Genomic DNA, 17,393 nt, shown 5'->3' with positions numbered 1-17,393 from the left:
AATATTAGATGATTTTGTTCTTGCACATGCATATTTTCTGCAATTTTGGAATCGGGAAACATCTGTTTGAACAAAGGACTAATGTAGTCTTCTACCACCAGGGGTAGTCCATGTTCTATCAAGAACTCGGTAGATAATGCCTCTGCATTTATAAAATTTGTGTCCAGAATTAAGTTCTGCTGTAAAAAAGAAGTTACCTTAGTATTGGAGTTAGTAAAATGAGCTAATTCAAGGTTTCTTTGTTTTACCACCATGACCAATATTAAAATCCTTTCCATGTAGCCTGTAACGGGCATGAAGCTGCCCTAGAATGGATTGATGTATTGTGTAATTCATGTATTCATCTCTGAATCGGTTTTTCGTCTTTTCCTAATCCATCTGTGAAATTATTTTTAAAAAAAACAAACATTTTTGCTCCCACACATGCATAGACTACAATAAATCTGAGTTGACTTTTAGCACCAAATACATAAAGACTGGTTCTAAACCAGATATGAATTAGAACAAAGAATCTGCGAGCAAAGATCAAAAGCTAGAAAACCGTCTGTTCTCTCCTAACTAAGCCATACAGTTGCTATAAATAGAAACCAAGGTCAAAATTAGAAACCAGCATGTTTCTTGGAAATTGGGTAACTGCTATAAATAAAAAATAACTTAGGAAAGTGCATGAAAGTCTTTGAACAAGTGTACAATTATGCCGAAGTTACATAGAAGCTGTCTTTTCTAGAATATGGTCTGTGGGATTAATGGGATGTTAATAAAAATGAGAAAAAAAATTATTAATTTTTTGGGGAGGGGGATATACTGAAAACGTGTAATCCAAATACAGTTATGCGTAAGGCATAATTTAGTGGAAAAAAACCAATTGATTATGCCAAAAGCATAATGGTTGGCATGTATGCCACTTGTTACTGAAATGTAATTCCTGTTACAAATTCATGATCTATTCCTGTTTTTGGTAACTAGCAGAATTTGAAGAAAAAAATTAAGGTCAATATACATTTAGTGACATGAGTATGCTTACTAAAATTCACTAAAGTTTTATTTCCATCCATATTTTGTAGTTCAAAGTGGAATGCATCAAAGGTTTAAAAACTTGTACATTTAAACTGCTCAATTAGTGTAATGTAGTCTCTGAGGTAGGGAAAACTGGCAAATCCTCTTGAAACTATAAACCTTTGAGGGATGACTTCCATCATTAATGTAAATAAGTTACTGGTTGAATCTGTCTTAATAGTTCACCCATTATACCCAAAGAATCATGGTCTTTCAAGACAGGTGGACTCTCATAACAGGTCACAACACTATATACCATATATCTTGGAACACAATAAAATAAATGATTTTTTTTCAAGTCCAATTACTTAAAGTGAAACTTTTTCTCCTCACCTAGGTCATATGTCCCAAGACATAAGAAACAATATAAATTTGTGTTGAATTTATGCCTCCCCCGTGCATGTTACAATAATACTGATAAACAAAATGTTTATTTACTAATAAAATGAAAGAAATTAACCCTGTATTGTTATTATTCATTACTTCTTATAATATAAGTGATTTATTACAGATAAAAACATATCTAAGAACTCTGTATATGTAGCATAAGCATCCCTATTATAGTGTGTATTTGCTTATGCCAGATAATACACAACACATTGTTCACTGTAAATATAGAGAAACAAATCATGTTTGGTTGTTCTAAGGTAGGAGTATGTTATCAGGTTAACTATATGACAGTATCTCACTTTTACTGTGAGTGCAAATGACAATATTTTTGCTAGCAAGGGTCATAAAAAGTATTATTAAAGTTTGTTAATGTTCTGTATACTATTTACCTTGCAAACATCAATGACCATTTGTATTAATTATGATCAAATAAGGAAAACAAATAGCGAGCAATAAACTCATTGTTTTAACTTACCAACAGGATATCAAATACAAAGGTTATTGTAATACAAAGCAAGCTGACCCTGGAAAGCCAACACTGAAGATTTTTATGCATACTATACACAAAGTCAGCCAACATAGGGAAGTCAACTTTGGTTCTTTTTGACCAGTTTTAATGGGAATTTTGAAAACAAATTGAAATGATGGAACAGTTTTTAAAGAGACCCAATCTAGTACTTTATGCATGGACATCAATGACCCAGCATCTCCAAAAGGTTTGGAGGAGAAAACAAAATCATTTTAATGAATTCATGAAAGCCAGAAGTGAAGAAGATGATTTCGCCAACAATATGATTATTAACATGAATGAAACTCAAGTGTACTTTGATCCTGGATGAACTGTCAACAAGAAGGGGGGTAAAAGTGAGAATTCACACGACTTATGCAGATAAAAAAAATATAACTTTAGTCCATGAAATTTCTGCAGCAGGAGATGTATTGCCTCCAATGATAACTTTTCACAGTGTGAGAGAATATTCATCCAACAGAAGGGCTGGGTTGATGAGGTGATGCTACAGTAGATTAAAGAGTCTTATCTTAAGAACAAAGTATAATATGTTTATGTAATGAAATTTAAGTTCAAGTGCATTTTCTGAATGTAATATCCTGAATGATTCAAAATGTGTCCCACTACTTTCAACCACAAAAAAAGATGTGCCCCAGAACATACAGTGCACAAAAAAGTACTTTAAAACTTAATTTATGGTGTCCAATGAAATATGGTATCCAAAGATATATGGTAAATACTGTAATCAATAAATCTATGAACTAAGAATTTGGTCTTTCAAGAGGTTTTGCTGTATCTGGGCATTAAAATATAGACTTTTCCCTTTATCCAGATAAACTATGTGCTAATGAAAATTATGCTACTTCCCAAACATTTTGTCTGGAAAAATTATCTTTTGTTAGGATTGCAGGTTAAAGTACCTAGCAAGTTCAATGTTGGTCAAAGTGGGTCAACCAGGCTGCATTATACCCTTGCTTGGCAATAAAGAACATTTATGTATTTTCTTTTAAACCATAAAGAAATTTGGTTGCAGTTCTGGTGCTTGTTTTTCTTCTTATTTTAAAAGTTCTAAGTTCATGTACATATACTATGTACAGTACCGAAATATCCCAATGACCAGCCCTAAATGAAGTCCATGACCTATCATGGCAGATTTTATGTTGCTTATAGTAATATGTCTAATAGATACATGTATAAAAAATTAACAAAATCAACTTATTAAAACACAAGTCTAAATCATTGCTAAAATTTTATCTCAAACATGATTATAACTGATTATAATAATGAATACAGTTGCTGACCGGACTAAGCACTAAAATGGCAATGGTTGCATCAAGTAAATTAAAGATCAGCTGTGACAACATAATGCATTCACAAAATGATACAAATCTATTCAGATTATCTCAGACTGGAAAATCTGAACAATAAGACATATTTTCTTTTTAAAAAATGCTGGCAATGATCTCAATACTAGAACTCCAATTATCATAAGAAATCACTCAAACATACACATTAACTATATCATGTACACTTAAGTTCAACAATTTATTCATGGAATGATGTTATTTTTAGAGCTACTATATTTCTTAAGACCAAACCAACTATGTCCAAAACAAAATTTCAAAGGTAAATAGGCTAATGAATAAAACTGACAGGACAAAAGCTTATAAAACTTGGGTGTTGAAGATATTGTTCCTGCTCAATGCATCACAGCTTTCAGTCTGAAGATCTCTAGTCTGGAGCTGTCCCCTGTAATACATGTGCGTGCATTTTACCTATCTTTAATTTAAATGAAAAGTCTTTATGCAATATTTACATTCAGTTTAGTTGACTGGAATTTAGCAAGATGCAAGAGCTTTAGAAATTCACCATTAGTGGTGGAAAATACTAAGTTGACCAGTGTTTTAAACTTACACTGCCCTGTGACAGGAACTTATTATAGTCAAGTATGGTTACACAAGCTTTGGGAAATGCAAAGTTTGTAATGAATGCATTTTAAGACTCTTATACAAAACAACAAGAGTTATCTCTGGTAATATAAATCAAATAGAATTAAGAAATTCAATGCAGTTAATCATCCCAAGGAAATAAAGCATCATTTTGGCAAGTCTTACAATGTAGGGCATTGACCCCAATAAATATGGTTTTGGATCAACCCCTAAACATAAATATCTGGTCAATGTCTTAAACTGTAGAATTACATTATTTCAAAAGATATCATAAAGCAGTTTTTTTTCCATTCTGCATACTTAAATTATGCAGAAAACATTCCACACATGTATATTTAATCTATAGATAAGGTTTCTTGACATCACAAATGTCTGTCCTATTTTAGTGATAAAACATTAGACTCCTGAGGTATGGGCTGACTGTGGACATTGAGAACTTGCCACACGGAGAGCTTATCTTGGGAGACCTTGCCCCATGGAGAACTCACCAAGGGCGGTTGGTAAAGTCACCCCAAATTGTCTGTAGAAGTGAGACAGAGATGTCATTATTGCCTTACATATTAATGAAGAAGTCAATCTGTTATCATTAATTATATCAGTTCTAAAAGAAGATGAAATTTTCATTCATTATTGGTATAGTCATCAACAGTTTGCTTCATAGTTCTATTACAGCCAAGCCTATGTTACAGCCAAGCTTATGACATCAATGTACCAACTGCATCATCTCCAGAGGGTGGAGCTCAAGATGTAGGGAACATTGCAAAACTAAGAGGCAAAAATTAAATTCCAGTGAAAATAATGGGCTTCATTAAAAAAAAAGAGTTAAATAAACAGTTACAGTAAAGGGTTTGCTTTTGATGATGGAGACAAAACAGGAAAATTAGAAAACTGTAAAATAATGTGATATGAGATGTAATAAATGGGGCAGCACTACATTTTTTAACATCATCTCATTATTTGGGAAAGTTTGAACAAACAAGACTGATATAACACCACACAATGGTGATAGTACTAAACAGCATCAAAAACAGCAAACAGCCATGACTGGTAATAATGGTCCGATATATACAGGGGTCTAAGGACACAATTGCTATAGAAAGAGAAGGACGGAGGGGTTAAATCAGTGTGAATAAGTCCTAAATCAACCAGATCGTATATTAAAGAAATATTTCAGGGAAATTACACATTAAATTGCCACCATCACTATATTTTAGACCCGAGTATTAATGGCTCAATTCACTACTGTTTTTACAGAGCACTGATTAAAAATGCTAATTACCACGAAATATAATCTCAATTAGGTAACTGAAAAATTCAAATGACAATCAAATAAAGTGGTAACCACCATGGAGCAACATCTCCAAATTAGTATCTAAGAGCTTTGGGCGACTTCTCCAGATGCAATGGGGCGAATTCTCCAACCACCATAGTTCGACTTCTCCTGACACCCGAGACGAGTTCTCCGAATCTGTAATGAGCTAACGTCGCTATGAATCGACTCCGCAACGTGCGGATTATATTTGAGGCTGAAATGTCCTGCCACCGAGTGTGCTACACGGGGCTAGTTACAAATAAAATTAGAAGTATCCGTCAATGGATAGAGGGCTGGGGGTCCAACCTATAGCAATATAACACGTATTTGAGCCCACCCCTCTACTCATGGACGGATACTCCTAATTTTCGTTGTACGATTCCCTGTGGTGTGCTATAATTACCCATCTTTATCCGATGATATTGCAAAATGTAAATATCTATTATAGCCCTTTATCTTGGAGATAAATAAAATATTATTGACAATGCCTAAAAGTCGTAACGTTAACTTTCTTGTATAAGCAAATCTTCATCTTATACCTGAAGGATTTTGGTATTCGGTGTAATTTTGATATTTTGTCTGTGCCCATTCGGACACAGCACCTGCACAGTCGCCATTTGTTTACTCAGAAGTTATTTCCCTTTGATGACGGAGAATAAATGCGTCAATGTAATTGAAAATAAGTCATATCCGTATAAGCAAAATGGCATAGATACTTCATTTAATGAGAAAGATTGACATAACATACACAAAAATATTATCATAGTTAATCCATCAAATGTATCCAATGAGTAAATTAACTTCCTCGAAACTCAAATGTTAACTACCAAATCGGGCCGCTTACAACAATACACAATAGTGATTGTGTAATATATTTTGGGTCAAACTAAAGACTCAACACAAGATCTCGCAATTTTAGTTGAAATTAAAGGTTGGTATTGTCAGCTCGACGACGTATATCTTGTTAATAGTTTTGACTTAAATATTGCCTTTTGGTTTCGAAGACAAAATAAAGCAAAGGTTTCAATTACATAACTAAAATAATCCCTTCTTTAGATTCCTGCATGACGGCCACTGACTAAACAACAGAAAACCAGGCACTCATTTGACATATGCAGGGAACAGACAAGTTAAGACAAGATATAATTAACGTCGGCGTGATTTAAAACAAAAATTCAACATAAGCTCTAATGAGCTTTATACCGAAATAAAACAAATGAGGCATTACAGCAAGCATGATTTGCAAGGCATACAATCACACAGCATATTGTTTACAATTTACATAGATCAAATTGGACAAAACACAGCGTATAATTAGAAATATAAACAAGCAAAACATTTTAAAAGGCAGTGATTAAAAGTGAAGTTAGTATTTGGATTAATTAAAACCATAATTTCACAGCTGAGGATAATTTGAAACACAATTGTCGGTTAAACCGGACTGTCCAGTATAAAACTAAGAATGGTTACCCCAGATTCAGTGTAATCTTTTTGTACCAGATTTGTTTATCCTTCACATGTCGATGAGAGTGAAATAATAATAAAAATAATGTAACTCTGTTGTCGAAATTTCTGAAGGGATTAGGTTTCAGCATAAATGTCGACTCATTTGCAGATGTACCACAACAACTTGAAAATGATGCTTCTCATTTGTCGTTCAGTACATTTATAGATAGTGAAATGGCATTGAAAAACTTTGGATTCCAACCCCAGATGGAGAGCATGTCTCCATATTTCAGTTTCTGTGACAATGTATTTACATCTTCGTTTTGTCCTGCAATTTTGCAAAAATGCTGTCCTCATCATACATTGCTTTATTTTACAGGTGAACAGTAGGGTTTATGCAAGAATGTTTCTATCAGTTTGACAAAATCTTGCTCAAGTTTTGGAAGAAACTATAGTGAACTGTACAAAAAGAAAACAGATCAAACAAATGGCAACGTCAGTTACAGAAATGAGTACATGCACATCACAAGAAGACAGTCTTCAAGACGTATCATCATCCATCCCTCTGGCAGTTCTTAATATGTCAGCATCAGACTCTTCACAATCTCAGGGTGAGGACTCCATCAATGGATTAGCATTAGACAAGAGGAGCATGCCTGTATTTCATGTAAAAAAGGAACTGATCCCATTGGCTCACCTTGATGACCAAGCCTCAGCTGAACTTCAGGGACTGGGTCTTGATGTCTTCAATCAGGAGGAGTTTGAACAAGGTTAATACTATACAAATAAAATTTTATATGAGAAAAAAATGTATATCCTACATTTTTTTAAAAAAAACCCAATATTGAGAATCTCAGACTGTCAGAAATCTCAAAATCTTTGGACTCTTAATTTTTCAGATAGTCCAATAAGTCTAATAATGTAAAACTATATAGAACTTTTGACAGGATATTCAAGAGGAAAATATGTAAAAAAATTTGAGTCCCCCAAAACCATTTAAGTCAGGAAAAACTGTAGCACTCCTTCATTTGGTATCAGTGTCATATAATGAAATTAAAGTTTTTATGCCAGTCTTTTATGGTAAAAGTAATCTAGTGCTGCTGTTGGATTTTATTCTGAAAGGCAGCACATTTAATGTGGTATGGTTATATCAGGGGGTATATAGTTTTTTCCTTACCATTTGCCACATATTTTCACTTAATAATTTTTGTTCTTTAGCGTTGTCTGTAATAGTGTCTAAGAGTAGCATTTGTAAATTGTGTGGGCTACACATTGACAGGTATTATTAGGTATGGTCATCCCCATCTTGAGTGACCCCTTGAGTGGACTACTGTTAGATTATAAGATTAAATTGTAATAGAGCATTGACTGTTATATGTGATGTACTGTCAGATATAAATTCATTTTTTGTTTTTAGAATGACTAGCCTCTTCATTTTACTTTTCTAGTTGACATGTAAAAATAAAAGCTAATTTTATTTTTCAATATGCCAATGCAATAGTGAAGTTTCTTGTCCCACCAAATAGCAAATAGCATCAGAACTTAAAAGGATGCATAAGTTTGTAAACAGAACATAATTAATAACAAATATAAATAATTGTCAGTTATAAACTTATATGGTTTCATGCTGATTCTAGTTTACTTCTCACTTCTATCTGCATTTATTGTGGAACATAATAGGACTAAGGCATCTATAACGTCTCTAACTCTATGTATTTTTTTGGATACACTATATAATAATGATCCAAAAGTTTAAATCCATAATTCCAGACTTTAAAATGAACTCTTTACAAAACAAAAAAATTGTTGCTTATGTCCCATCTGCTTTGGACAAACCAAAACATTACTGTCCTGATATACTATGTCTACCTTCAGTTTAAAAAAAAAAATGTGTCCTTAAACATATCACTTACTATCAGCAGATCTATCTGTACTTTGTTGCAACAACATTTCATCCCAATCTCAGTAAATAAAGCCATTATTGTATGCAAACATATCATTTGCCGATGTTAGGATAATCACATTTCTTTGCATCATATTGGCACATGCAACTGGTCCATGTTGGACTCTGCACTTACTATAACATGGTTATAAAGATAAATGTTGATCTGCAAGAGAATGGTAATGGAAAAAAAGTGGTGCGTAAGTCTTGAAAATAAAATTTTGTCTTGTTTTTAAAAAATCGCACTTGTCCAGGAGTAAACTCTTAATTGTCAAGCAGGTGTCTGACAGAAAAACTGCTTGTCTAAGGCATCTTGCTGTCCAACGTGAACAGCCATGTATATAGTGTTGAAATTATTTGTTAATTCTTCTAGTGAAGTTCATTGTTTTTGGCCAAAATGTTGGAGTTTCCTTGCTCAGTGTAAACATTTTTATTTTGTTTTTTTATCCCACTTTTTAATGATATAAATTACTATATGTACTCACTTATATGTTTGATTTGACCACCTGGGGACCTAAGTGATTAGAGCATCTGCCTTGGATGCAGGAGGTTGTGGGATTGAACCCTGGGTGAGTCATACCAATGACTTGCAGAAAATGGTAATAGCAGCTGCCTCACTTGTTGCTCAGCTTTAAAAGGTCAGTGTTAGGACTGGTCAGCCTGATGCCAGGATAATGTGACTGGGTGGAACATGATGCCACATGACTGTGGCATAATGCCCCAGTGCCAGATGTCACTATAAACTGCCACATTGCAGACATCATTGTGATATGACTCACATTGTTAAAGCTATGTTAAAAATAAATTTTTAAAACCCCACAATAAACATAGAAGTCAATTCCAGCTGCAAACTGCACAGATCCAGATCTGCCATCACATAATACTCCAGGTCTGTGCAGTTTGTTAGGAGTAATAAGTAGAATAAACAGCATAGACCCTGATCTGCAGCACATCATGCTATGGCAGATCAGGATCTTTGTTTGCAGTTTGACTCAATTTATAAGTGAGTATATATGATATATGAATTATATGACTATTGCAGGTGTTATTGCACAAGTTGATGAGGCTCTTAACAAGGAGGAAGAAGAAAGAAAGAAAAAGGCATGGAATAAAGACCTTAAAAACGTGCAGTATGATATCAGGTAATTAATTGACAGTCAAATTCATATTGCCTTTGATATGATGTTCAATATGATATCAGGTAACTACTTGACAGTCAAATTCATATTGCCATCAATAATATGTGTAATATGATATAAGGCAACTACTTGACAGTCAAATTCATATTGCCATTGGTAGATCTTCTGTAATAAGGGCAATGATCTTTGCAGAGGTTTTATAGTGTGTTGTATTTTATCTATGAAAAAATCCATATTTATAGTGTGTTGTGTCTTATCTTTGAAAAATCCATATTTACAATTTTGATTAATAGATTTGAAAGAAGAATATAATTACAATAAAATTAAAGAAAAGAGATATATATATATATATATATATATATATATATATATATATACAGAGATCTCGGAAACACTTAATTATGCATATTTGGACGCCAATTTTTGATCTGGGATGCAGAAAATCACTGAGGCGGGAGTCCTCCATACGCATGTAATAGGTGTGCGACAAAATTCAAAGACTTGCCAGTCCTGCTTCAGCCACCTGCTTTGTGGGAAAATGTGTTGATCAATTAGCTGTGCTTATATTTACAATGACAGCATTCAGTGACTGAAAAACCCCTTGATGTACATACATGTTACCATTATAAGAGTATATTTTAAAAAAAAATGATGCAATAGCTGGCTGGCAAGTTCAAAGGCTTTGGCTGGCAGCCGGGTGGTAAAATGTACTGATATTTAGAGTGATTGAATTCAGAGTCAGAAAGACCCAGAGATGTAAATGTGGTCATTTATAAAAGTACATCAAATAAACAACTTTAGCTTTCGTTATTATGTTAATTTCCAAATGTATCGGCATAAGTAATGCACGTGACCTCGGAATCAAGACATGTTGAGACTTAGGCAAAATGCCATTCGTAAATTTGGATAAGTATTTTTGGGTTAAACGGCAAACTTACGAAGATTGTAATGAGATTCAGAAGAGTGATAAAACTGCTAGAATTGATAGTTCGGATAGGACAGTAGCTAAGTGTAAGAATGTGTGTGATGCCTAGCTTAGTGTTTGGAATAAATCCTCACTTGGATTGGCAAAATTCAGTATCACTCTGATGGATGAACAAGAGCTATTTAAGAGGTACATTGACTGACCATACTTTTTGTAAAAATGCCCCTGGCCTTAGCCCAGTTCTAGTGTTGTAGCGAAATGTATTCATCAAGACATCAGTAGCTAGCCTAGTTTTGATATAAATTATGTTGACAAACAAACTCTTGCCCATTCACAAGCATATGTTTTGATAGCTGATTGACCATTAACCCTTTTCCGAGTAAGGTAGCAACTATAAATTTCCTGCATGATATCCTTTGATGATAAAACATACAAACATGTGTTTTAAGATCAGAATCAGTGATCTGGATATATATTAACTGCCTCTTGTACACTATTTCATCATAAAATTAGTTTGAAACTGTAAGTGAACCAGTAGGCCTAACGGGAAATAATGTCGGATTTCACTAAGTCTGGGATGTACCAGTTTATTAGATTGTCTGCTTTCGTAAATCATCGGGCAAATATTTTCAGAAAAATATACAAATCATTGAAAGCAAAGCCAAGGTATTATTTTATTAAAGATTTAACTTTAAAATGCAAATTATGTAGGTCAGAAACATATGGGACAATGCTTTGTTGTGGAATTCGCGAGATGCGCTTTAAGGTCTAAGCTGTTTTCTGATACTATTTAACCATTGCCAAAAATTACTACAAGGACGTAGAGAAATAAATAAACCATAAATTTGCAATCCTGTCAGTGGACTGTTGTAATGAAGCTATATTAAAGTGAGTGATTACATTACAAAACCCTCTCTGTCTAAAAATAGATGCACTCACATCTGTGCTGATTCTGTAGGAAAGAAGGGACTGCAACTTTTGATGGTGGGACTCCTATTTTTACCAAAATGGGAGTCCTGGACTCTTAGTTTTAAAATCCTAGTGAGACCTCTGTGCATGTATATATATATATATATATATATATAAAGAATACAAATCATGTCAAATAACAGTCCTTTCAAGTACATTGGATTCTGCAAGTTATCACACGTATCAGGGATTGATTAAGATAAATGCAATAAACTGACAACAAACAGTGCAAAACTAGTATCTAACTAGACTAAGCGCTTTTGGTCCTAAATGAGTCTTTTTCAAATACAAAACATAGACAGGACAAACAAATAAAACAGAAAAACCGTCGTGCTTGCAAAACTTTACATGGCTTTTTTTTCATGGCTGTATTATGTCACTGCTTTTTATTTTGTTGATTAGTCTGGTTCCTGGAGTGGTATTTAATCATATAGTGCCAAGTTGGGAGTCAAAGCAGCAGGAAACTAGACTAACTGTTGATATACCATCAAACAAGAATCTTTTTTGTTTCTCAAAAACTAGTGACATTTATTTCATGAGACAATCGTCTACATCAAAACTCAATTTTTGTATTGTTCAATTAGTACAATATTGCTGTCATGATTTCATTGGAAATAATACTGAAACTTCTTATCATCCTTGAGGATATCTAATTGCCAGTTCAAGAATTCTCTGAAACTTGCTTGCCCACAATGGTCCGTATCTGTGAAACCCAGCCCTTTATTTTACAAAGTATTCGTTTTGCTTGGTTGCCTTGCTATCTTTGATCACAGTTATGAATGAGTCGGTTAGTTTAAGGTAGTTCAATTATCTTACACACACAATAACATTTGTAATAGTGTTTGATCAACTGAAATGAGTTAACTCTACATACGACCATGGCCGCTAGATTTTAAGTAATATGTAGGATCTGCATGCCATTTAGTTTTAACTTTTCTTTTATTTCACCTCCTTTATTTGATTCAAAAGCAATTAACATGATAATACAAAGGAGGCGGCTTTTAATGCAGTGCAACAATACGACAAATACTTCTGCAAGTCAGTTATCAAAACACGGTCGGCACTTAATTCTCAGAGAAATGCTTGCGGACATGGTTGTTACGGTTGTTTGACACATTTTACGTTTAAATACACATTGCATATATGATGATTACACTTAAGAGGAACTAAAAGATAGAATTAAAACACAAATTTCACTTAATAAAAATTATTTAATTGGCATTTAAATATTAATGTACAGCATAAACTAGGCATAGTGATATTTTCTTTCATCAAAATTTCCTTGAATATCTTTAATTACGGTATACCAAGAATTTCGTTTGGATAGAAAATGTAACCAATTATATGACTTCTAATTAAAAGTTGATAATTTCAAATGTTGATTAAAATTTGCATGTCCAATCTATTATTTTCAACCATAAATGAGCGACATATCGTTTCAGTTACAAATTTTGATTGCGATTTTCTTCAAGTTCAAGAAATAGGGATGAATGTTCTTTGGTATTTTCTGGTTTAAAAAATGGGATCCATGCCTGACCCTGCATTATAAGCGGGTTTGCAAGTTATCAGGACGAGTTATTGAGGGAGTGGTGTTTATATATATGTTATTGGGGGAAAAGTATTCTGTCTTCAGAGCATATTAAGCAGGTTCAACACTATGTTCTGTTGGTAGAGGGGGGGACATGAACATCACTTTTTTCTAATAATAAATATTAACCTCATTTCCTCAGTTGTGCTTTAGTGCATGAATATAGTAAGTCAGGAATATAGGCTTTATCATGTGATTATTTGTGAATTGGTTATCTAACATTTTTATTATACATTTTCTTCTGTTGTGCACATTTATATAAATGTTCAGTTCACCTGGAAGATATCCTTGTATACAGATATACAGTCATGCCAATTTGTCTTTCCTGTAAAATGTCATCAATTTGGAGTAATAATATATTTACAGCGTGGTGGAGAGGGAGGTGAATCAACTTGACAAAGTGATTAGTGCAGTTAGTGGAACAGCAAAGCAATCAGGGCACACACAACGTAGGCTTGAGTCCGTTATGAAACAAAAGGAAAACAAAGTAAGGACTTTTATTTATATTATACTACTCTCAACTATGTTATCTTTGTGACTTGAAGCATTATTGTTTCAGTAAATGTTCAGTCAATGTTAGTACTTTATCTGAGGGCTGTTCCAGTAAAATATGCTTGGGAACCCAGCTAGGGCACTTTATGTTTGGAACAGCCACCCAAAGATGCAATTCAGAATTTTTTATCATATTCATATAAACTCTTTGAGAGATCATAGTAACCTGGCATGTATTTTTAAAGAACTTCCTTCCTGAATGCCACATATTTTTCAAATATAATAGCCCTGAAAATAGCCCCAGTGCAGTTGATTATGAAATTTCTGTTATGACATGTATACTGTTTTTGGAATCCAAAATGATGCTTCTTTGCCTTTATTCAATATGCTCTAAAAACTGGACAATATTGATAGCAGAATGTCCCAAAATAGGATCACAATGTATTAGTTGGTGACAAATAAGTCCGTTGTCTTAAAGTCATCACAGTGAGATTATGTGTGCATCATGCTGTCATGCATGCTTTACTATGCTTCTTTCACTTCACTTCTTACTCCTTTAACATCAGTGCTAGATGTTTTCGCTCTGTAATGAAAGAATTTAGTAGTTCATTACCATTACCAAGAGGTCAGGGTGGGGATATAGAGACATAGGACATAACGTAGACTATTAAATTCGTGTTTTTTTTTCTTCAGCTGAGTCAGCTTAAAAGCCTGAAGGCCAAAGAGAAATCTCTGCAGAAGAAACTGAAAATGGTCGAGGAGATGGGGTCAGATAAGGAGGAGCCAGAAGAAGCAGAAGGTTATTCAGATTTTTTATTCTCAAACCTGCTTTCAGGAGACAGCATGAAATAGATATACCTTTTCCAGTGGTTGTGACAACAGCATTGTCATCAGTGTTATGATTCTATGTGGCATTTTTGTCTAATTAGCATGGCATAGGCAATAAATTTTAACATGAAGTAAATAAATTTTAAAGTAAAAATGTTTTTTTTCCACAAAGCTCTCGATAAGTTGCACATTGGGTATTTTATGCAAACTACAGTAAAAATTGTTTAAATGTTTTCAAATTACACAAAACAATTTTATTTTAAACATTTAGTCCAAAGTTTTCAGCATATATTGCTCCTACCATAAACACAGACAATGCTTTTATGGTTGTATGTTTGATCAATATAAACAATGCTTTAAGTACAAATTTCAGATGTTTGTGCATGTTTTAAATAGTACTTGATGAATGTGAGAATGTTCACTCAAATCAAATATAAATTCATCTTGAATTGGTGTTGATCATGAAGTCATTGTATGGACTCATAAAGATATAACATTTGGATGTTTATAACATGGTGTGGAATAGTCATTTTGTCTGTTTAGGTGTTCACAAAATGTTCCATTAGAAATTTTTAGATATTTTTAAAAATGCAGTTAGTACCAATCCATGGAGTAAAATACCCAATTTATTATATCCTGTTCTCTGAAAGTTTTAAAGATACCCAAAACATAATATGCCATATATACTTGCATATAAGTCAAGTCAAACTGCAGAGAACAAAGATCCTGATCTACCATAGCATAATGAGCCTACAGATCAGGGTCTATCATGTTTGTTTTATTTATTACTTGTAACAAACTGCTCAAGCCCAGATCTGCCAGCACATTATGCAATGGCAGATATGGTTACGTGCAGTTTGTAGTTGGACTTTTCTTATAAGCAAATATATATGATAACTCAGTTGATTTGATTTCTAACCCTTTTCTTTAAAATTTGGTGATATATTTTGTCAAACACCTTTTTAGTCACAAGTCCAGAATACAGTGAGATGCTTGGTCTTGGCTCTTCCAGAATGAATGAGACAGAGCATGAAAAACTAATTAGGACTGGAGCAATGACACCATTTGGAACTGTCATTAATTCCATGCCTGGACCATCAGAGGTACTTGTGTATTTGTATTAAATTGATTAAATGCATGTCTAGAGAATATAAATAAAAAAGAAAAACAGTCATAATGGAAAACTTCAAAGTGGAACAAGTTTCATAGTTCCATATGTTATCATACATGAATTAGTTTTGAATAAGTGATTAGAAAGAATCACTCCATACGCTATTGTCTGTATGCAGTATGGATTTTAAGAGGACTTAAGAAATGGAGCTGGGGCACATGGAATCATGACAGTGGGTTACTATCAAAGTAATTGAATGCTTTCGAGATTAAAAATAATAACTGTGCCTCCTGGGCTGTCATTTTGTTTCTGATGTTGTTGTGGAGTTTAACGCCATTTTTAGCACACGATAGGCTATGCATGGCTGCCAGTATTAATGGTGGAGGAAGAACCCTGGAAAACCCCCAGAAAGAATCACCGACCCATGAGAAGCTACTGGCAAGCTTTCTCACATACCCATATTGGCTGAATCCGAGACTCAAACCCACGCAGATAGAGGTGAGATGACAGTGATCCGTAATGGATAGCAGTTTAGACCACTCGGCTACACGGGGCCCCACCTAAGGCTTAATTATATAAACAAAATACACTGCAAGAAACAAAGTAAATGAATGTATGCTGTATTCCAAACTAAATACACAAGCACAGATTCATCATTACACAAAAACAACATTATTACTGTGCACCTAACTCCACCCAGATAAATTTGAACTTAGTTGTGCACTAGACATCAGTTTCAAAAGAAAATAGCATTTTTGTCTAATTAAAACTGAAATTTGGAGGCATATTGTGAATGAATGTGCATTGCAACAAGTTTTCCATTTTATCTGGAATGAATAGATTTTGGTATTTTTGTTGATTCTACGACATTTCATGATTATGGACTGGTTTTATATGTGACAATTCCACATGAAATGCATCGGGTTGAAGAAGCAACGGAGAAGTGTGTCGACATCTGCAAATGTGTTTCTGTTTCTGTCAATGAATATTTGAAATCATAATGTGTGAAAAAATATGAAGTCTTTCAATAGCAATTATCAAAAAGACTCATTGGAATTTAATGCTTATTTCATTTTGAGTGCATTAAGGAGGATGTAATTGCACTTATTCAAAATTACAGTACAATTTTGAACTATGTAATCAAGATTGAGAACCTATGACATGGCTCATGTAATTCAGATTAGCAGAACTAAGAAAGTACATTTTGAGGAAATTCAGGATGTAAAACTGTAAGTATATTTTTTTTACCATTCTTATTACCAGCTAAAGAAGACAGTTTATGCTTTGTGACTTGTATGTTATTTGTAAGGACCCTTTCTGGCATCTACTGTATTGCTAGCCTAAATCTTAAACATTGTATCCAAAAAGTTAACACGAAATGTGCCAAAGCAGCTGGTATGTGGCAGTCCACAAAACATTTGTTTTATTTCATTCAGAAACAAATTTCATCAACCAAAATGTAAAGCGCCTGCTATGCGAGTGTACATGATTTGTTTACAAATCAAAAGTGCTGGCGTTTGCATCCATTGATTGTTTACCATAGAAAGTAGTTTCTTTATGCACGTGAATGTAATATGAAGGTGTGCAATATCATGAAATACTGAATGATTCATACAATGTAAAGTTAATGGAGGAAAAAATAATAATTATTTTTACTCTATTTGATCTTTGAATAAGTTAATAGATATTCCACATATAAATAGCAAATTTTCAAGACAAAGAAGGTGGGGAATATAAT

At 33.6% G+C, this 17,393-nt stretch overlaps 2 protein-coding genes across 3 annotated transcripts in view; one reads left to right on the top strand and one right to left on the bottom strand.

Moving 5' to 3' along the window:
- The window catches only part of LOC149805914 (tether containing UBX domain for GLUT4-like), a 76,491-nt gene extending 70,595 nt beyond the window's left edge, over positions 1-5,896 (bottom strand). The window contains exon 1 of one of the 2 annotated variants that reach the window (XM_089950683.1): positions 5,755-5,896. In XM_089950683.1, coding sequence (XP_089806809.1) covers positions 5,755-5,832 — 78 coding nt within the window. In that variant the 5' untranslated portion in view covers positions 5,833-5,896. The remainder of the gene's footprint in view (positions 1-5,754) is intronic. The other variant, XM_089950682.1, reaches the window with a different exon arrangement.
- Positions 5,897-6,007: 111 nt separating this feature from the next.
- Positions 6,008-17,393, top strand: part of LOC149805913 (DNA excision repair protein ERCC-6-like) — a 53,160-nt gene continuing 41,774 nt past the window's right edge. Inside the window, exons 1-6 of the mRNA XM_089950677.1 lie at positions 6,008-6,146; positions 7,041-7,431; positions 9,646-9,745; positions 13,591-13,711; positions 14,410-14,515; positions 15,511-15,647. Coding sequence (XP_089806803.1) covers positions 7,149-7,431; positions 9,646-9,745; positions 13,591-13,711; positions 14,410-14,515; positions 15,511-15,647 — 747 coding nt within the window. The 5' untranslated portion in view covers positions 6,008-6,146; positions 7,041-7,148. The remainder of the gene's footprint in view (positions 6,147-7,040; positions 7,432-9,645; positions 9,746-13,590; positions 13,712-14,409; positions 14,516-15,510; positions 15,648-17,393) is intronic.

The sequence above is a fragment of the Sinohyriopsis cumingii genome, chromosome 2 (assembly GCF_028554795.1).
Source record: "Sinohyriopsis cumingii isolate HCF-2022 chromosome 2, ASM2855479v2, whole genome shotgun sequence".
In the NCBI taxonomy this organism is placed as follows: Eukaryota; Metazoa; Mollusca; class Bivalvia; order Unionida; family Unionidae; genus Sinohyriopsis; species Sinohyriopsis cumingii.
The sequence above is the reverse complement of the archived record's forward strand: the minus strand, read 5'-3'. Positions and strand labels throughout refer to the sequence as shown.